The 23,287-nt window shown below is 40.7% G+C and overlaps 1 protein-coding gene across 1 annotated transcript in view; it reads left to right on the top strand.

The window, feature by feature from the left end:
* Positions 1-23,287, top strand: part of LOC124552499 (glutamate-gated chloride channel) — a 436,122-nt gene that overhangs the window by 252,677 nt on the left and 160,158 nt on the right. Inside the window, exon 5 of the mRNA XM_047126783.1 lies at positions 11,847-11,911. Within this exon, the coding sequence (XP_046982739.1) occupies positions 11,847-11,911 (65 nt within the window). The remainder of the gene's footprint in view (positions 1-11,846; positions 11,912-23,287) is intronic.

The following is a 23,287-nucleotide window of genomic DNA, read 5'->3' on the forward strand; positions in this document are numbered from 1 at the left end:
ACTGGAGCTTTGGCATGATTAAAATGCTTAGAAGACTTAAGCGAATATCATGAAGAATCTTCTTCTTACCTGAGAGAGAAATGCCAACAACATTAACAATTTGTTATTTAAAAAACATTAACAATTTGTTATTTAAAAACACTAAGTGTATCCAGTGCTGCATTTAGGTATTTTTGGCTGTATAATCCACAGCATACTATTTTTGTTATCCAGTTGTTCAACAGATGAAGAAAAGAAAATTTTGATTTTAATGAAGGTGGCTTTTTTTTTTAAATAAATAAAATAAAATAAGACCACAGCTTACAGAAGAACGTATATATAATGAAGTACATATATATTCACTCGGACTGTGATAAGATTTTAAAGTAGTGCAAAAACTGTCAGTCTGCGTATATTCACATATCTAAAATTGTACCTGTCAAAAAAGACAAAAACATAAGACTGCAATAAGAATGAGTCAGAATTAAAATTAATCAATCCATTCAGATTCATGAGTGTCGCTATTTGTGGAGATATTGTAGATTTGTAGATGATCAGGTGGCAGACCTTGGTTCATTGGCAGGAAACTGGGTAAATTCTGTAAGTCTGCAGAGGAGATTAGTTACAAAATACACATGAGACCCATAGTAGAACACAGCTCAAGTGTATGGGACACATATCAAGTAGAACTAAAAGACAGTATTAAATGTATTCTAAGAAGGGAAGCACAAAATCTCACAGGTTTGTTTGACATACAGGAGAGCATCATAGAAGTGCTGAAAATCCTGAATTGAACTGGCAGACAGTTAAGCTTACTTATTAAGTTTCAAGAACCAGTATTGAGTGAAGAACCTAGGAATTTACTGTAGCCCCCTACCTATCACTTCCTTACATACTACAAAGATAAAATTATACTAATTACAGCACACAGAGAGCCATGTAAGCAGTATTTCTTCCAGTGCTTGTTAGGTGAGTGGGATGGGAAGAATCCATTATAGATGGTACAATGGAAAGTGCCCTTTGCAATGAACTTCACAATGTTTTACAAAAGCTGGATGTTGATATGGAAATCTAGTGATAGATATTTATACTGCCACTTAATAAATAAAATGCTAGACTGAAGAATTATTGGAAAAGATTAGTTATTTATATCTCCAATTGGGTAGACATGCCAGAAGCAAAAATAACACTTGTGATGTCCAACAGCACTATTCATATTTACGATATGTATTACTGATTTTATAAATAGATACCAACAGAAACAAGCATCAGTGGATAATAATTTGTGTCCTGTCCTGCAACACACGGAAATTGTCTGAGCAAGCAGATTGGATCTGTATTATTTATGTGGCCCAGAATCACAGTGTCAGTCAAGTTTCTTGCTCTTTTTGTGGCCCCTTTTGAATTGCAATAATAAAACTTGTTTTTAAGTATCATTGCAAACTCTCTACATGTCATTTTGAACCTTTATTTTTGTGTGTTTTTTAATAGATTACATTTTGGAACAAGGTTGTTTCTGATTCACGGGTGTCGACTAAAAATAGTACTTACTGCTTCCCAGAGTAGTGAACTGCAATGAGAAGTTAAGACATCTCAAAGTGTGATTGTAGTGAGAGGCACATCTTATGGTTGCGGTCCCAATTCGGCACATGATTTGAACTTTTCAGAGATTTGCTATATTTGAATATTGCCAATCAACTTAAATATGAATTCTTCTTAACCATTAAAAAACAGAACTATCATATGTCATCAAAGATTATCAATGTCTGAAACTATAATATAAATGGATATATGAAAAAATAGCTGTTCACCAAGTAGTGGCAGGTGAAAACACACATAAAAGATGTGGAAATGCTCAAGCTTCCAGAACCAGTGTCCCCTTCTTCTGGCAGAAGGATTTAAGGGAAAGGAAGAGGGATGAAAGAAAAGGACTGACAAGTGTTAGGAAGTGGGGAGAGGGAAATTTGTCCAGAATTAGGGGAGACTTACTGGATGGGATGGAAAGGAAGTATTGATTGTTGGTGCCTGCACTGGATGAGATTTGAAAACCTGCAGGCACCAACAGTCATCTGCTGCCACTTTGTGAATAGATTTTTTCAAGCATCCAATTATATTGTCACACTTGATATGCTAGATTAAAGCCTACATTGGTTTTAGTAACAACTATTGTACTTGAGCCATAGATACTTCCGTTCTTCTTGACTTTTACATCACTGATTCCTATTCAGCATTTTTAATCTTATGTATTCTAAATGTCATTTTACAGTAACATGTTAGGTTATCATAAGAAGCTGAACTTATGATAACCAATTCATGTAAGATACATAAACCTAGCGGAACAATAATAAAACTCAGGAAACTTCTCCCATAACATGCAAGTTATGTGGAAACCGAGAGAACTTGAAGGAACATAGTGTCTTCATAGTTTCTGTTGCAGACAGCAAGACCTTTTTAGCTAAAGTGTTACGGTGTTGGAAATATGCAGTTGTAAAGTGTGATTTATTGGGCTTACAATTCTCTAATATGGCTCTTTTCAACAAAGAGAGAATGAACTGTCATTTTGCACATCACTAACAGGAATTATTCTCCTGGATGTGGCTTGTTATCCAGAAAGATGTCACACAGGAATATAGAAATTGAGATACATGAATGTATGTAACCACAGAATGAAATCTCTTCTGGACAAGATGAATTTTTCTACATTATCTTAAAAATATGCACACACACTCTTTCCTATTTTGGTTCATCTCTTCAATGAAAGTTTAAATAAGGTATACTTTCATCTAAATTAAAATTTATTGGAGTCCAGTCACTACATTAAACAAGTAGTACTAACCAAGCATACAAGCACTGACCAATCAATTTAATCGTGATCCTAAGTACAGTATTAGAAAAAATTATCTCTCATAAAATATTGTGAGATACTGTGCCAAATACACATGATAGATGTAGAAACAAACATTCCATCATTTATTTCTCATCTGATTTCATTAACACTGTATGCACTAGATTACACACGACAGATGATGTTGAGAAGTATTCCGTTGAATTTCTTGTAATGCTTTCTTTGACAAAGTTTTATGAGAAACTCAACACAATTTTAGGGTATGCTGCTCAGCAGCATGTGACGTATGTAGTCTAGTGCATACAGTATTAATAAAATCAAATGAGAAGTAAAGGGTTACATGTTTGTTCCTATATCTGTCATGTGCATTTTGCACAGTATTTCATGGTATCTCATGAGCTGCTACTTGATAAACTGGTAAATTATGATATAAGAGGAATATCTAAAAGTCTCTTACAGTCATACCTGCAAGACGGATGTCAGGTTAAAAATGTCACACATTAAGTGGGTAACATTATTAAGAAGTGCAACTCCAGTCCATCTATAGTAAAGTGTTTTGTGCCTCAAGGGTTAGTTCTTGGACCTGTATTGTCATAAGTATGACATATTAATTATCAACACACAGTGCACAGTAGCAAGGTACTTACCTATGCAAATGACTCAACAGTTGTTAATTGGGAACCCGTCTAGAACGACCTGGCCTTGAATTGTTCTGACGTCTTACTTGATTTGAATTACTTTCAAAAATTCATTACCCTTTAAGGGACATGTACATGAACACAAGGAGGAATCTTGAAAAATTTATCAGCTTTCTAGAAAGTGTAGCTTAAAGAATGAGAACTGCAAGTTCATGTAATAATTACAATCTTTTAACCGATATGTTATGAACATTTTGAGCCATGAACCATATTTTTTTGTCACAAACTTTTTTCTGGGCTGTATTTTTTTGTTGCAAGCGAAATACTGCAAGTTAATTATTTATGTACAGCGTATCTCAAAACAAAATCAAAGTACAAGCTTTATTTTTTCTGTAAGTTCTTAACCCTATTATATTTAAAGTAGACCTTTAAAAGGATGTTGCTACCACAAATTATGTTAAAAAAATTTTTAATAATGCTTAACAAAATCAAAGTTTTTCTGTAAATTCTTAACCCTATTATATTTAAAGTAAACCTTTAAAAGGATGTTGCTACCACAAATTATGTTCAAAAAAACTTTTAATAATGCTTATTAAAAATTTCAGTACAGTAATTAACTCATAGTTTTTCTTTAAAAAATCTTTAATTTTCAAAATTAACTAATACAAGTAGTCTACATCATAGTTAAGTATGATTTAAGACAGTACAGAAAACTTCAGCTCTCAATCTGTAATAGTTTTTATCCAGTGTGTGACAGAACATCAAAAAAGTGAATTTTTGGTAACATCAAGTTAAAGTTGAAGCTTGCTTCTCTTTCTAACCTGCATAACATGAATACATCCCATGCCCGTATTCATCTTGTTTCTGATGCTGTTCTTTCTCACATTTCTGTTTAGAATTATTCTTCTTATTATTGCTTCTTTGCTAGGTTCTGACACTGTTTTCTCTGCTTCTAAGAGGTCAATGGCAGTTAAAGCTCTTTGCTTATTTAGTGCTCAAGCCAGTCCCATCAATTCCATAACCTTATACTTGACATTGTGGCACCATTGAAACACAGCATAGCATCCAGCACTCCTATTTACAAAGTATTTAGTCCTAGCAGAACGGTTTTTGGTATCCATTCCTATATACAGTTGTTAAAAACCCTAATTTGGGTTTTGAGTCCTACCACATAAACACTTCTTTAATAATCTTGTGTCACAAAGATCCCTATATATCAGTTTTATGACTTTGGCTATAGCAAATGGCAAAGAATGCTTATTGTTGTAGGTCTTATCTTGAATAATAGCCCTTTGGTAGCCACACCATGACTGCTGCCAGGTGGGCAAACAGCATAATATAGAATGCCATCTGTAGATGTTTTATGAAAGAAGGTAGCCCTTACTACCTTTCTCAAATATTTTCACTATTACTGAAATACAAATAAAATTTTGTGAAGTTTTTGGTAAAGACTGAATCAGAACTACCACAAATATTTCCATTACTTCACTGTAAAGACAGATCTTATCAGCAAAACAAAGACTAAAGTCTCTGTAGAAACAAAAGCAAAGCATCCATGATGCTTTCATAGGTTAGTCAACATTAGACACTAACAATTCATAAAAAATAAACATGTTAACACCAGGTTCTGTTTTTCTTTGAAATTCCTTTAATTTTTGGGCTTCCTTTGGTCCAACTTCCTTGCAGCAAACGCACTCTTTTTTAGAAAACTACAGAGAATTTTTTGTGACAAAAATTAAAAATTGATTTTTTGACACACATCCACATACTAGTTATTGTGAATCTTGTTTTCCACTCTGATGTCTAGCCTCATTTGACATGATTGTTTGTAGCTCTCACATGCTCCATTCTTGAATTTTACTGTATTAGGCATCAGTGCTGCATAGTACTGTCATCTACAGAAGCCCGAGTTAACTCACTGTGGCACTGTACTAGTTGTATTGAGAGAAAGATTGTAATTATTATGTTCGAGTTAGTAGGCATGAAATGGCTAGTTCTTCCTGCACAGTCCTTTCTGAGGAATAGATTATAAAGTTTTTAGAAGAATGTCTAAGTGAAAACAAAAGTGACAATGAATTTGATGACAATGATTTTGATGATGACATTGATCAGTTGTAAACAGTTCAAGTGAAATGACAATGAAAACATTCCATCTTGAAGAGCTTAAAAAATATCATACAGTGAAAAGTTTTGTTTTGTAATGCTTATGTAAATATACTTGAATGAAAGCACAGTTTTTGCATTAGTGTGTACCTTCATTGTTGGTAAGTGGCCTTATTGTTTCTGCAAAGAGACTTGCAAAAGTCTCTGTAGTGTGCTCACTTCCCAGGCAGTGGCGATTTAAATAAGAGTGCACTGAGATGCCCTGTGCCTGCATTACAGAGTGCAAAGGATTAAACCTTAGTAAAACAAGTCCAACAGACTTTCAAGTACACCACCAAACTCATTGAGTGCAGTGGAATATTGTATTTAATGATGGAACGGAAATAAAATTGTATCATGAAATTGCCTTCCTTGGTGTAATGTTAGACAGATATCACTTTGAGGAACATCACACTGATTTTTATGCCAAAAATTAAGGAAATCAATTTATGCATCAATTATAGGTTCTTAATTATAAGTAATTATGATCGACTGTGCTTCATTGTATCCATACCACAAATATAGAATTAAAAGTATTGGTGTGTGTGGCTGTGAAGTATATTAACAGGGTGTTCATTTTTCAAAAAAGGCAATGAGAGTTCTATGCAAGCTTAATTATAAAGAGTCATGCAAAGGGATGTTCCAAAGTAAGAATTTACTAACACTGTTGTCTGTATATGTTTACAGAACGGTTCCACTTATTTTAAAATACAAGCAGCACAATAGTCTATTAGAGATGTACATATTTAGGAGTGACTGTGATTTGCATTTAGAAAGGCATAACACAAAATGTGCAGACAACAGCCCCTACTTAATGGGATCAAATTTTATAATGAACTCCAAAGAATTTAAAAATATGAAGTGGAAGTTACTGTGAAATGGCCTTGAAGGAGTTGCTTATCAATAAATGTTTTTATGGAATTAAGGAATTTCTTTCAGAGTAGTAGAATACTTTCATTTGTACCAGTAGTATTTGTAGGTACCAGCAATCAAGACATGTATTGCTTTTTTACTGTCTGTTTGTTCCCACAAAATTATGACAGGAAATGTAAAATAGTCCACAATCCAAGACAAATCCTGTGGTTGTCTGTAGAGAATAAATAAGTAAATAAATTGATGTTTTAGTCATAGGAAACTAAATTTTTGTGTTTTAAGAAGTGAAAAAATGTATGTTTCTGAACATTTAAAGCAAGTTACTGATCTTTGTACCACTTTGAAATCTTATGAAGGTCTGACTGAATATTTATGCAACATTTTTCCAGGCAACACTTCACTACAGTTAACTGCCTCATCTGTGAAAAGACTGATGTCACTAGTAATATTGTATGCAAGCTCATTAATATTCAACATGAACGTCAATGATCCCAACATATTTCCCATGGCACATCTGTAGTTACAGTGATTCATTATGGAATAAACATGCTATGTCCTCACTAACAAGAAATTCATAATTGAGGCACAAAATGCACTTGATATGCTATACGATCATACACACATCGAAAAACGTTTCGCATGACCTCAGTTCCGGAACCTGTACACAAAATTGGAATAGAGATCAACATAAACATCATTTCCACCCTTTTTATTGCTCATTAAAGCCACACATTGCATATTGTACCACAGTACAGTGAGACCTTCACAGGTGCTGGTCCAGATTTCTGTACACACCAATACCTCTAATAGCCAGTAGCACGTCCTCTTGCACTGATGCATGCATGTATTTGTCGTGGAATACTATCCACAATTCCATCAAGGCACTGTTGGTTCAGATTGTTCCACTCCTCAATGGCAATTCAGCATAGATCCCTCAGAGTGGTTGGTGGGTCATGTCATCAGTCATGTTCGATAGGGTTCATGTTGGTGACCATGCTGGCCACTTAAGTTGAGCAGCGTTGTTATCCTGAAGGAAGTCATTCACAAGATGTGCATGATGGGGTCGCAAATTGTCGTCCATGAAGACAAATGCCTCGCCAATATGCTGCTGGTATGGTTGTACTATCAGTCGGAGGATGGCATTCACGTATTGTACATCTGTTATGGCACCTTCCATGACCACCAGCAGCATACATTGGCCTGACATAATGCCACCCCAAAATAACAGGGAACCTCCACCTTGCTGTATTCACTGGACAGTGGGTCTAAGGCGTTCAGCCTGACTGGGTTGCCTCCAAACATGTCGCTGACGACTCTCTGGTTGAATGCATATGCGACACTCATCAGTGAAGAGAATGTGATGCCAATCCTGAGCAGTCCATTCGGCATGTTTCTGGGCCCTTCTGTACCCTGCCGCACGGTGTCGTGGTCGCAAAGATGGACCTTGCCATGGACGTCAGGAGTGATGTTGCACATCATACAGCCTACTGCACACAGTTTGAGTCATAACACGACATCATGTTGCTGCACAAAAGGCATTATTCAACACGGTGGCGTTGCTGTCAGGGTTCCTCCGAGCCATAATCCATATGTAGCGGTCATCCACTGCAGTAGTAGCCCTTGGGCTGCCTGAGCAAGGCACGTCATCGACAGTTCCTGTCTCTCTGTATCTCCTCCATGTCCGAACATCACTTTGGTTCACTCCGAGATGCCTGGACACTTCCCTTGTTGAGAGCCCTTCCTGGCACAAAGTAATGATGCGAACACGATCAAACTGTGGTATTGACCGTCTGGGCGTGGTTGAACTATAGACAGCATGAGCCGTGTACCTCCTTCCTGGTGGAATGACTGGAACTGATCAGCTGTCAGACCCCTTCCATTTAATTGGTGCTGCTCATGCACGGTTGTTACATCTTTGGGCAGATTTAATGTCATCTCCGAACAGTCAAAGGGTCTGTGTCTGCAATACAGTATCCACAGTCAATATATATCTTCAGGAGTTCTGGGAACGAGGGTGATGCAAAACTTTTTTTGATGTGTGTACTTTTGATAATTGGCATAGGACTGCTACTGAGTCAAATGATTTTTGAAAGTCAAGAAATACTGCATCTACCTTACTGCCTCGATTCAAGAATTCGAGGATATTATGTGAGAAAAGCACAAGTTGGGTTTCACATGATTGATGCTTTCAGAATATTTGCTGATTAGCATGGAGGAGGTCATTAATTTTGAGATACCTTGTTATGTTTGAGCTCAGAATATGTTGTAAGATTCTACAATGAAGGTATGTGAGGGATACTGTGTTGTGGATTACTTCCACTACCCTTCTTGTAGACATGTGTGACTTACAGGGTTTGTATAAAAAGTGATGAGACTGAGCTTGTGATTCAAAATTTATTGTAGATATTGCTACAACCACTTAGTATTCTCCAATGTATGGTCCATGAGAGTCAATAACCTGCTGCATGTGAGATTTCCACACTTCAAATGCTACCGTGAATACTGAGTCCAGGATGGCCTTCAAAGCCCTTGCTGTGGTGGCTTGGTCCTCCTCCTGGGCCCCATGACAGTGTCCTTTCAGAGAAGTTTTTATTTTGGCAAATAAAAAAAAAAGTCTGGCAGGGCCACATTGGGACTGTAGGGGTTGAAGGGGGGGAGGGGGGGGGGGGGTTGCTGGGGAATCGTTGGAATCCCTTTTTTGGCTAGGTAGCTGGCCACCATGAAGAAGGTGTGACTCGCACGTTGTCATGATGCAGCTGACATCAGAAAACACAGTCAGCATGGGTTTCACCTTCAGTTTGCTCATGCAAGCCTTTTTTGGTCATGGGAATACTGCAGCATGCCATCTGGCACACATGTGCTTTGTCTCTGGGTCGTATTGAAACACCCAGGTTTCAACTCCGGTGATAGCATTATCTAAAAATTCCAGATCAGTTTCAAGACTCTGGAGATTGTCTTGGCAGGTGTCCACACATGCTTGATTTTGAACATCTGACAAAATCTTCGGGACCATCTTGGTGCAGATCTTCTTCATCGACAATTCTTTGGTGATGATGTCATGCACTGTCATTCTGGTTGATGCTTTCATCAGCTTTGCTGGCTGACAGGCATCCAGAGCAGTCCTAATCCTCAACACTGTTCTGGCCCTCTTTAAAGCTCTTCACCCACCTGAAAACCTGGGCTTTTGACAGGCAATCATCGCCATAGGCTTGCCGACACGTATCCAACATTTCCTTACCCAGTTTTCCGAGTTTGACACAAAGCTTGACGGAATAACATCGCTCGATCGTTTGCTGCACATCATGCCATGATCAGTGACTTTGCAATGTGTCCATTCAATGCATGATGCTGCCGAGACAAGAGTCTGCAAGCGACTGGTGCGCCACGCGTTTTCAGCCAGACATGCCCACCACCAATCCCCCCTGGGCAAGTGCGCGCTGCGAAGTACAGTCTCATTAAATTTATACAAACCCTGTATGCTATCTTCCAACCCCTGGGCACAATTTTTTGTTTGTGGGACCTATAGCACATTTTGGTTAAAAAAAGTATAGAGTGTTGTAGCAATTTAAAAACTAACTTGTAGCATCTATTGATCTGAACTCTCTGTTGTACAGCTGTCTAAACTAAAACACATTTATTTGTTTGCCGTATGCATCTCACTATTCAGAGCCCACAACTAAATCTTACCATCAAAGTTAGCATCCCTCTAACTTTAGAGGAGACCCTGCAATCCTCTGTTGTATAGTCAAGTCAGTAAAACTACAGTCACGAGTTGTAAAATTTCTAGTTTTTACCACAACCACATATGTATTACAAAATCTCCATGCTAGAACCCAATATCAGTTGCTGGTTCTCTGTCTAATGGCTACCAGTGGCAACAGAAATTTTATTTCTGATATTCATGTAATTACTGACCAAATTTAAAATGCCGTCTTAATCTGTTCGTTAAGAGGTATAATCCTATGTTATAAGTTTAATGCAGTAATGTAAATATTACAGTTAGAAACTGTGTGTTTGTCTTGAGGCAGCATAGCAGATGATGTGTAAATACTGAAACTATATTAATCCTGTATTTGAGAATAAGAGCATTTAGCGACTTCCAGCAACCATTACACATGATTTCAAACCTTTACTAAGCCTTTTCTCACTGACTCCTGTAAAAAAATGATCAAAGGAAAAAAAGTTTATTGCTTACTACACTTAACCTGTTCATGAAGTCAACTTTCAGCATCAGGCATTATGTTTTAATTTATTACTTCCTTAGTACCAACTCTATTCGCAGCACACATTGCAGATAGCATGTACCTGAAAGACTAGCTTCTGCTTAAAATGAGGCATAAATTACCCAGACAATGTTCATCCAGTGGATCATAATGATGGCACTTAGTGACTTCCAACATACTGTAAGCATAATTTCAGTATTGACAGTGGACTGATGTATTGTCGTTTTTGGAGAGGGTCTCTCATCAGTGCTTCCACAACAAATTTTATTGTTGGTATGCATTTCATATATTTTTAATGTTATAAGTGGTAATAACATTAAAGATATCAGAAACATAGATGGAAAAAAAAAGTTGAATATTACTTGAAGAACTACTCCATTCATGTTTTCCTTTAGATCTGTAGAACACTCATGGATTTTATTACTTCTGGCCATCGTGATTTAGGTTTTCTGCGATTTCCCTAAATTGCTTAAGGCAAATTCTGGGATATTTCCTTCGAAAGACCACGGCCAATTTCCATCTCCATACTTCCCTAATCCGAGCTTATGCTCCATTTCTAATGACCTCACTGTCGATGGAACATTTAACACTAATCTCCTCAAAATTATGAGACAGAAGTGTTGGCCAGTATTTAGCTTCAGTTTGTGAAATTTCAGCAGTGCTGATAGACGCAGATGAAAGTACATAAAGTATCCCAGCATTTGAAAGTAACAGTTTCTTCATCAGGAAAGAGACAGGATTGCATTAGGGAAGGTTGAAAAGGAAGGGAAGATGCCATGACGAGAGGCACCCACCTGTTGTTTGTAACAGAAATGTTTGGTCGCTGTTGCCAGTGAACACGCGCAACAAAATAATACTCAAAATATTTTTGTTTTTTTGTTAGTTACTTCTATTGCAATGCCTAATGTAGTTTGTATAATTGTTACAGAGTTTTTGATTTATTTTCTTTCTCTTGCTAAGCAGAAACTGAGAAATGATGTTTAACATTCTGCAGCATTTACAGAAGTGACCAGTTAGCTCTTTGCATTGACAGCAGCATTTGCAGTTGTGAACAGAAGAATCTAGTGCCCTCAATGTTATCTCAGTGCATTTAAGCAGCACAGTGTATTTGCATCACTGCTGAAGTAAACTGTCATTCTGTTTCAGGCAAGCTCCTGGTCAACGTCAGTGTCTTGCTCCTCAGCCTCGCCTCGCCGGACGAGTCGAGTCTGGTAAGCGTGACGAATACTGATACTGTAGTAGGTACTTGATAACAGCATTGTTAAGCTTCGACATTACAGACATTTAAAGAGATGTTGTATCTGTACACAGTGACATGAAGGAAACTAGATGTTTAGTGATTCACCATAGAAATAAGTACCGCACAGTTTGGTAGCTACAGAGGCATACAGTGACAGCTATATAGCCAGCATTTTTGATAATACTGACCATTCAGTAACTGTTCCTTAGGTTATCAAGCATACAGTTTCTTGTTTATTTTAACCTGAATGTAGAGATAAATGCTTCGATGCTAAAAAAGATGTAGTAGTTGTAGTTTTATTTTAAGAAAAAAAAGGGTACTTATTCATATAGATGAGGATTTATGTACTTATACGTCTAATTTGATGAGGGTGGTGCAGGAAACATGCTGTGGCCTTATACTAGCAACCGTCCTGGCATTTGTCTGAAGTACACTGCCTGACAAAAGAAGTGAAGCACCCAGGAGACATGGTCAGATGTCAATGTAACTTCACACATGTACACCATTGGCTGGTATGTAAGTTATTAGAGTTGCAGTTCTCTCTGACAGGTAGAATGACCACCAGAGTGCGTTAGTAGTTTGAAGGTCAGTGTTGTTACCAGCTCTGGCAGCGCGATATGTTGGGTGATCACTCAGAAGGACACAGATGTGACACCTACTCGTGTGAAACAGCGTTATCGGCATCTGACAGCGTTTGACGGGAGCCTCATTGTGGGACTCCATTTGGCCGCATGGCCAAATAGCGCAATATCGAGATTTGTGGCAGTGGCCCCTATGTTAGACTGTATGGGAATCTGATGGCAGGCTAGTTTATGGTTGACCAGGTCTGAATATCACAAGAGATGACTGCTGTATTGTGCACCAAACGTATAATAATCCTTCCACCTCTGCACCTGCCATCTGAGAACAAGCAATGGACACCCTGCAACATTTGTGTCATCCTGCATCCTCAGTCAAAGACTCTCAGCAGTACCTGGATTGTGGAACTACTATCCCACGTGTAGGCTGTCTTTAACACTACAACACAAACAGCTGCATTTAAAGTGGTGCAATGACGGAGAAACATGGACTGCTGATGATTGATATTGTGTTGTGTTCAGCAATCAATCGAGGTTCTACACTACTCCGGATGACCACAGTCAGTGAGTATCGAAGTGTCTGGGGAGACTGGTAGTTTAATGAGGGAACTATGAGAGCTAACAGTAAGTCACGGACATCCTGATTCCTATTGTGTTACATCTTGTGTAACAGTATTGTGGTGCCATTTTTCGACAAGCTAATGCTTTTCCCACCGTGGTGCATGTTGAAACATGTTGTGCGTGTTGCATTTGACAGTGAATGATGTTTCCCAGGTTTCAATTGAAAACACTTTTATTCACAGCACAAGTGTACAGTAAAGTTTGGTTTTGGCTAACAACTGCAAGATTGTCTACGATTGCTTAAGAGTGAGCAGGGAACTCGGGCTGGCTGCAACCCGAGCCCAAGAACCTTGTACCTGTGAAATAGTTGCTGCCTCAAGTGTGGACAAAGCGTGCAGACCTGTGAAGTGAAAATGGTGGAAATTTACACACTCCAGGGAGTGCAGACAGGAGTGAGCCAACCATTGGTCCACGGAAGCAGGTCCAATGGCCAAGTGGTGCCATTGTGCATGGTGTGAAAATGATGAAAGGTGTCAATGGCAGGGTGTTGGGAGGCACTTGCAGGCTGGGCTCAGCTGATCCGGATGACAGAAGTCAGATGCAGTGGCGGTGGGTGCTGATGAACCTGCAAGCAGCACTCGCCGACTGTAAGAGCAAAGAGGATCATCACTGCTGTGTGTGTGTGTGTGTGTGTGTGTGTGTGCGTGTGTGTGTGTGTGTGTGTGTGGCCGGGGATGTGGGGGGGGGGGGGGGGGGGGGGGAGTGTATCACTTCAGCATGCATATGATCACAAAAAGACCTATATTGCAAAAAGGTTAAAGGTTAGAGAAGGATGTGTGTAACCCAGCAGAAAAGGCATGTGGAAAGAGGTCGACCATAACTGTGTCAGCTTGAATTGGATGAGCATGTTTATGGGGAGCATCAGGCTCGCCTGTGGGAGAGCAGTGACAATTTCGTCTGCAGTGGAGCTGGAAGATGACACTGGGAGTGCACACTGCATGTTTGTTATCAGTGAAGGGGTTGCACTGCCCCATAATGTGAGACTGGCCATGGCTGTACCAAGGCATAGATGCAAAAGGCAAGCAGTGGTAAGTGCAGCCAGGAATTTGCAGCAGCTGGGAGTCAATGGAGTCAAGCAGCTGTGTGAAGAGGGCTGTCCACAGCTATGGTATCACGGCCAAGCCGGATGTGGGTGCAACGCTGGGTGTGGCGGGAGGTACTGTAAGCTGGTATCTCTATGTGGAGGACATAGTGTGCCACCCTCACAAGGGAGGCTAGCCTTGTCTGGTTGATGGTATCAACAGTGGCCTTAGACTGTTTGCCGATGATGCTGTAGTGTACAGGAAAGTAGTATCACACGAAAGTTGTGAACAAATCAATGAGGATATGCAGAAAATAAATATGTGGTGTAATGGCTGGCAGTTATCTCTCAATATTAGTAAGTGTAATCTACTGCACATAAAAAGGTGAAAATCCCCATTAATGTATGAGTGCAAAATAAATGACCAGTCTTTGGAAGCGGTAACATCAGTCAAGTATCTGGGTGTGACTATTCAAAATGATCTCAAATGGAATGATCAGATTACACAAGTAACGGGTAAGGCGAACTCTAGATTGCGGTTTATTGGTAGAATCCTGAAGCGATGCAGTCCTTCAGCAAAGGAAATAGCTTACAATATGTTAGTTTGTTCAGTTTTAGAGTATTGTTTATCTGTATGGGACCCTTACCAGTTGGGTCTGATTCAAGAGATCGAGAAGGTCCAAAGAAGAGCGGCAAGATTCGTGACTGGTATATTTAGCCATCGCGAGAGCATTACAAATCTCATAGAAAGTTTGAAGTGGGACACACTTGCAGATAGACAACGCGCTAAACAGAAGGGGCTGCTCTCTAAATTCCAAAATCCAATCTTCACCAATGGTGTAGAGCATATATTATTACTAGCAACTTTCAGATTGCGTAATGATCACCATTCAAAGATAAGGGAAATAAGAGCTCGTACTGAGGCATTCAGACAGTCGTTTTTCCCTCGCGCGATCTGTGAGTGGGAGGGGGGGAAGTATGACTTTGGTGCGAATTGTGCCCTCAGCTTGGCAGCTAGCAGAGTACATATGTAGATGTAGATGGGTCGATGTCTCTGTGGTGAAGATGTGAAGTTCCAGGACAGCATTGGGCATGGCTGAAGGGAGGGGCTTGGTGACCATGTAGGAGAAAAATGGCTGGTGATCCTAGGAGATCTACATCTAAATCTACATCTGCATGATTACTCTGCAATTCACATTTAAGTGCTTGGCAGAGGGTTCATCGAACCACAATCATACTCTCTCTCTACCATTCCACTCCCGAACAGCGTGCGGGAAAAACGAACACCTAAACCTTTCTGTTTGAGCTCTGATTTCTCTTATTTTATCTTGATGATCATTCCTACCTATGTAGGTTGGGCTCAACAAAATATTTTCGCATTCCGAAGAGAAAGTTGGTGACTGAAATTTCGTAAATAGATCTCGCTGCGACGAAAAACGTCTTTGCTTTAATGACTTCCATCCCAACTCGCGTATCATATCTGCCACACTCTCCCCTATTACGTGATAATACAAAATGAGCTGCCCTTTTTTGCACCCTTTCGATGTTCTCTGTCAATCCCACCCGGTAAGGATCCCACACCGCGCAGCAATAGTCTAACGGAGGACGAACGAGTGTAGCGTAAGCTGTCTCTTTAGTGGACTTGTTGCATCTTCTAAGTGTCCTGCCAATGACATCTACATCTACATCTACATCCATACTCCGCAAGCCACCTGACGGTGTGTGGCGGAGGGTATCCTGAGTACCTCTATCGGTTCTCCCTTCTATTCCAGTCTCGTATAGTTCGTGGAAAGAAGGATTGTCGGTATGCTTCTGTGTGGGCTCTAATCTCTCTGATTATATTGTCATGGTCTCTTCGCGAGATATACGTAGGAGGGAGCAATATACTGCTTGACTCTTCGGTGAAGGTATGTTCTCGAAACTTCAACAAAAGCCCGTACCGAGCTACTGAGCGTCTCTCCTGCAGAGTCTTCCACTGGAGTTTATCTATAATCTCCGTAATGCTTTCGCGATTACTAAATGATCCTGTAACGAAGTGTGCTGCTCTCCGTTGGATCTACTCTATCTCTTCTATCAACCCTATCTGGTACGGATCCCACACTGCTGAGCAGTATTCAAGCAGTGGGCGAACAAGCATACAGTAACCTACTTCCTTTGTTTTTGGATTGCATTTCCTTAGGATTCTTCCAATGAATCTCAGTCTGGCATCTGCTTTACCGACAATCAACTTTATATGATCATTCCATTTTAAATCACTCCTAATGCGTACTCCCGGATAATTTATGGAATTAACTCCTTCCAGTTGCTGACCTGCTATTTTGTAGCTAAATGATAAGGGATCTATCTTTCTATGTATTCACAGCACTTTACACTTGTCTACATTGAGATTGAATTGCCATTCCCTGCACCATGCATCAATTCGATGCAGATCCTCCTGCATTTCAGTACAATTTTCCATTGTTACAACCTCTCGATACACCACAGCATCATCTGCAAAAAGCCTCAGTGAACTTCTGATGTCATCCACAAGGTCATTTATGTATATTGTGAATAGCAACGGTCCTATGACACCCCCCTGCGGCACACCTGAAATCACTCTTACTTCAGAAGACTTCTCTCCATTGAGAATGACATGCTGTGTTCTGTTATCTAGGAACTCTTCAATCCAATCACACAATTGGTCTGATAGTCCATATGCCCTTACTTTGTTCATTAAATGACTGTGGGGAACTGTATCGAACGCCTTGCGGAAGTCAAGAAACATGGCATCTACCTGTGAACCCGTGTCTATGGCCCTCTGAGTTTCGTGGACGAATAGTGCGAGCTGGGTTTCACATGACCATCTTTTTCGAAACCCATGCTGATTCCTACAGAGTAGATTTCTAGTCTCCAGAAAAGTCATTATACTCAAACATAATACGTGTTCCAAAATTCTACAACTGATCGACGTTAGAGATATAGGTCTATAGTTCTGCACATCTGTTCTACGTCCCTTCTTGATGACCTGTGCCCTTTTCCAATCCTTTGGAATGCTACGCTCTTCTACAGACCTACGGTACACTGCTGCAAGAAGGGGGGCAAGTTTCTTCGCATACTCTGTGTAAAATCGAACTGGTATCCCATCAGGTCCAGCGGCCTTTTCTCTTTTGAGCGATTTTAATTGTTTCTCTACCCCTCTGTCGTCTATTTCGATATCTACCATTTTTTCATCTGTGTGACAATCTAGAGAAGGAACTACAGTGCAGTCTTCCTCTGTGAAACAGCTTTGGAAAAAGACATTTAGTATTTCGGCCTTTAGTCTGTCATCCTCTGTTTCAGTACCATTTTGGTCACAGAGTGTCTGGACATTTTGTTTTGATCCACCTACCGCTATGACATAAGACCAAAATTTCTTAGGATTTTCTGCCAAGTCAGTACATAGAACTTTCCTTTCGAATTCATTGAACGCCTCTCACATAGCCCTCCTCACACTACATTTCGCTTCACGTAATTTTTGTTTGTCTGCTAGGCTTTGGCTATGTTTATGTTTGCTGTGAAGTTCCCTTTGCTTCCGCAGCAGTTTTCTAACTCGGTTGTTGTACCACGGTGGCTCTTTTCCATCTCTTACAATCTTGCTTGGCACATACTCATCTAATGCATATTGTACGATGGTTTGAACTTTGTCCACTGATCCTCAACACTATCTGTACTTGAGACAAAACTTTTGTGTTGAGCTGTCAGGTTCTCTGTAATCTGCGTTTTGTCACTTTTGCTAAACAGAAAAATCTTCCTACCTTTTTTAATATTTCTATTTATGCCTGAAATCATCAATGCAGTAGCCGCTTTATGATCGCTGATTCCCTGTTCTGCGTTAACTGTTTCAAATAGTTTGGGTCTGTTTCTCACCAGAAGGTCTAATATGTTATCGCCACGAGTCGGTTCTCTGTTTAACTGCTCAAGGTAGTTTTCAGACAATGCACTTAAAAAATTTCACTGGATTATTTGTCCCTGCCACCCGTTATGAACATTTGAGTCTCCCAGTCTGTATCCGGCAAATTAAAATCTCCACCCAGAACTATAACATGGTGGGGAAATCTACTCGAAATATTTCCCAAATTATCCTACAGGTGCTCAGCCACAACAGCTGCTGAGCCCGGGGGCCTATATCCAATTACCATGTCTGAGCCTGCTTTAACCGTGACCTTCACCCAAATTATTTCACATTTCGGATCTCCGTCAATTTCCTTCGATACTATTGCACTTCTTGTCGCTATAAACATGCCCCCCCCCCCCTTTCACTGTCCAGCCTGTCTCTGCGGTATACATTCCAATCTGAGTTTAGGATTTCATTACTGTTTACGCCTGGTTTCAGCCAACTTTCTGTCCCTAGTACTATATGGGCGTTGTGACCGTTTATTAATGAGAGCAGTTCTGGGACATTTCTATAGGCGCTCCTGCAGTTTACTATTAGCACATTAATATTGTTATTCCCTGTTGCATTTTGCCTACTCCTACCTTGCCGCGTCTCAGGAGGCGTCTTGGTGGGCCTAGGGAGGGAATTCTCTAACCTAAAAAACCCCCATGTGCACTCCACGCATACTCCGCTACCCTTGTAGCCGCTTCTAGTGTGTAGTGCACACCTGACCTATTTAGGGGGACCCTACATTTTTCCACCCGACAGCGGAGGTCGAGAAATTTGCAACCTTTGGCTTGCCTTCCCCACAATATTATCTATGTGGTCTTTCCAACTGAAGTTGTTCATAATTTTAACATCCAGGTATTTAGTTGAATTGACAGCCTTGAGAATTGTACTATTTATCGAGTAATCGAATGGATTTCTTTTGGAGCTCATGTGGATCACCTCACACTTTTCGTTATTTAGCATCAACTGCCACCTGCCACACCATACAGCAATCTTTTCTAAATCGCTTTGCAACTGATACTGGTCTTCGAATGACCTTACTAGGCAGTAAATTACAGCATCATCTGCGAACAACCTAAGAGAACTGCTCAGATTGTCACCCAGGTCATTTATATAGATCAGGAACAGCAGAGGTCCCAGGACACTTCCCTGGGGAACACCTGATATAACTTCAGTTTTATTCGATGATTTGCCGTCTATCACTATGAACTGCAACCTTCCAGACAGGAAATCACGAATCCATTTGTACAACTGAGACGATACCCCATAGGCCCACAGATTGATTAGAAGTCGCTTGTGAGGAACGGTGTCAAAAGCTTTCCGGAAATCTAGAAATACGGAATCAACTTGAGATCCCCTGTTGATAGCGGCCATTACTTCGTGCGAGTAAAGAGCTAGCTGCGTTGCACAAGAATGATGTTTTCTGAAACCGTGCAGATTACGTATCAATAGATCGTTCCCTTCGAGGTGATTCATAATGTTTGAATACAGTATATGCTCCAAAACCCTACTGCAAACCGACGTCAATGATATAGGTCTGTAGTTTGATGGATTACTCCTACTACCCTTCTTAAACACTGGTGCGACCTGCGCAATTTTCCAATCTGTAGGTACAGATCTATCGGTGAGCGAGTGGTTGTATATGATTGATGCAGTATATGAGATGCAGTGTGTGGACTCGTACCTCATCACAAGTGGATGTCCTGGTGGTGCCAACCTCAGGAGAAGAGCCAACTGTCACTACAGTCTGTGGACAGAGAACAGCCTGGTTGCCAATTTGGAACTGGTCAGGGCCACCATTGAGAGGAGGGTCAGCAATGGCTGCAAGAGCAGCAGTCACAGCTAGAGGAGGCTGGAGACTGTGTGACAAACGTGACCAGGAGTTGGCTCTGCAGCCAGCAGAGGCACTGGCACTGCAGCCAAGTTTGATGCTGAATCAGTGATGACAAATGAGCAGTAATACCAGCTACCAGTAATGAATCATCTCTCTTGATATTTTTTCGCCACAGGCAGGTACTTCCAAGAGCAAAAAGGGAAAAGTGAACATAAAGACACGGTAATCCAAGTCCAAACAATCCACAAAAGTGCAAAAAATTGTACACACATCATTGACGTACCCAATCTGTATAGGAAAACCGTAGAAATGGAACAGACACATTTAACCGTGCAAGCATCTACTGTAACAAATGAAAGAAGGGGCACTATCAGTAGATGTAAACGAGGCAAAATAAATAATAATATAACATATAACGAAGAAAGTGATGGGGCAGAAATTGGTCGTACACAATGCAAAGGGGAAGGCTATCCAGTTGAGCATAAAGATACACGAAATGGAGTTCCACAACCGAAACAGTTGGTGCTGAAGAAGTCGACCCTCATCTCCACTGTTTGGATAAGGAAGCATAGCAGGAAACATTTTTTTTTTACCTTTTCGCCACTGTTGAAACCCATTGTGAATGATTCTCACAACAGTGAATGACATTTCCCAGGCTGTAATTAAGGACACTTTTATTCACATCTTAACTTCACAATAAAGTTTGGTGCAGGCTAACAAGTGGAAGGTCATATGTGATCACATAAGAGTGATAGAAATAGGATCTGTCACTGTAATACAAATCCTGCTACGGAGTCTCCTTCTGGAAGACTCTCGGAGCAACGTCCGTAGTGCTGCACAGTGAGTCTCATTGGGCTGGCAGTACAGTAGGTACGGTGTGACGTTGCTGCACATGGATCATGTGGCACGTAGACAGTGCTGAGATGAGTGCAGCAAGCTGTGGTGCAGTGCTGTAGTTGCAAGTATCTGTGCTGGTCTAGTTCTGACTGACGGGCTGCAGGCTTCAGCCATCTCTCGGCCCAGAACTGAGTGAGCGATGGAATGCTGCCTACTCAACATTGTGCTCCTCCTTACGTATCCAGTTGGCACGAGGATGTTCACAGGAGTTTCACGGGAATCGGTTCCTCGATGGCAGTGTTGCCATTTTGCTGACGGGTGCACTGCTCAGGTGCATGGCCGATGTCACTGGTGGTGCCTCTAACAGTCAGTGTGTCGACAGATTATTTATAAATGTTATTGTGTGCACAACACGTGATGCCCTAGTAATATTTGCAAATAGTCTTGGAAGAGGAACACCTGCGGACCAAGGCTAGGCAAACCTGTGGTCAAAGATGTTGCGCTGGGAGCATGGTGTAGTCGGTGTATAGCTGGTGTTTAGCAGCACATGTCTCTGCTGTCTATGAAATATCAGCATGATGTTGAGGTAACCCTGCAGCTAGTAAGAGTCTCAGATCGTTCCCTGATAGAACTTATCTGAGGTCTATCAAATCACTGAAACTGGTAGCTATATGATACACTACTGGCCATTAAAATAGCTACACCATGAAGATGACTTGCTACAGACGCGAAATTTGATCAACAGGAAGAAGATGCTGTGATATGCAAATGATTAGCTTTTCAGAGCATTCACACAAGGCTGGCGCTGGTGGTGACACCTACAACGTTCTGACGTGAAGAAAGTTTCCAACCGATTTCTCATACGCAAACAGCAGTTGACCGGTGTTGCCTGGTGAAACATTGTTGTGATGCCTCATGTAAGGAGGAGAAATGCGTACCATCACATTTCTGACTTGGATATAGGCTGGATTGTAGCCTACCGCCATTGTGGTTTATCGTATCACAACATTGCTGCTCGCGTTGGTCGAGATCCAATGACTGTTAGTAGGATACGAAATCGGTTGGTTCAGGAGGGTAATATGGAATGCTGTGCTGGATCCCAACAGCCTTGTATAACTAGCAGTTGAGATTACTGGCATCTTTTTCACATGGCTGTAAAGGATCGTGCGGCCATGTCTCGATCCCTGAGTCAACAGATGGGGACGTTTGCAAGACAACAACCATCTGCACGAACAGTTCGATGACGTTTGCAGCAGCATGGACTATCAGCTCCCTTGACGCTACATCACAGACAGGAGCACCTGCGATGGTGTAGTCAATGACAAACCTGGGTGCACGAATGGCAAAACGTCATTTTTTCGGATAAATCCGGGTTCTGTTTACAGCATCATGATGGTCGCATCCGTGTTTGGCAACATCGCAGTGAACGCACATTGGAAGCGTGTGTTCGTCATCTCCATACTGGCATATCACCCAGTGTGATGGTATGGGGTGCCATTGGTTACACGTCTCGGTCACCTCTTGTTTGCATTGACGGCACTTTGAACAGTGGACGTTACATTTCAGATGTGTTACGACTCGTGGCTTTACCCTTCATTCGATCCCTGTGAAACCCTACATTTCAGTAGGATAATGCACGACTGCATGTTGCAGGTCCTGTACGGGCCTTTCTGGATACAGAAAATGTTCGATTGCTGCCCTGGCCAGCACATTCTCCAGATCTCTCACTAACTGAAAATGTCTGCTCAATGGTGGCCGAGCAACTGGCTTGTCACAATATGCCAGTCACTACTCCTGCTGAACTGTGGCATCGTGTTGAAGCTGCATGGGCATCTGTACCTGTACACTCCATCCTAGCTCTGTTTCACTCAATGCCCAGGCATATCAAGGCCGTTATTACGGCCAGATGTTGTTGTTTTGGGTACTGATTTCTCAGGATCTATGCACCCAAATTGCATGAAAATGTAATCACATGTCATTTCTAGTATAATATATTTGTCCAATGAATACCCATTTATCATCTGCATTTCTTCTTGGTGTAGCAATTTTAATGGCCAGTAGTGTAAATAGCATTGGAAGGATGGCTGCAGGTGTTCCATTTTATTACATGTCTGACACTAGCAGAATCATCAGCTCCATCCCATTGCCAGTAGAACAGTTGTAGGCCAGACTGCCTTGACAGAGGATACGAAGGCCTTATAACATGGCTCCTAATGGTATCAGTACAAGCAATCAGGCCACAGGTAGTACAATGTCATACTGCCAAGTTCTTTGTACACCAGAGTAGATGTCTTTAATATGTACAACAATATCACATACTCTCTAAATATATGAAGTTTCATTTTTATTTCCTCCTCCCCTTCTGGGTGCTTCACTTTTTTCATCAGGCATAATAATTTAGGTAAACCACAGAAAACATAAAACAAGATGGCTGAGTGGAGATTAGACCCTCCTTCCTCCCACATACAAGTTTAGTCTGTTTAAAATGGTGCAACCCCATTTTGATTATCCCTATTTGTACAAAAACTGTTTCACAGATAAGCTATTGAATAATG

This window comes from Schistocerca americana, chromosome 10 (genome assembly GCF_021461395.2).
Source record: "Schistocerca americana isolate TAMUIC-IGC-003095 chromosome 10, iqSchAmer2.1, whole genome shotgun sequence".
Taxonomy (NCBI): domain Eukaryota; kingdom Metazoa; phylum Arthropoda; class Insecta; order Orthoptera; family Acrididae; genus Schistocerca; species Schistocerca americana.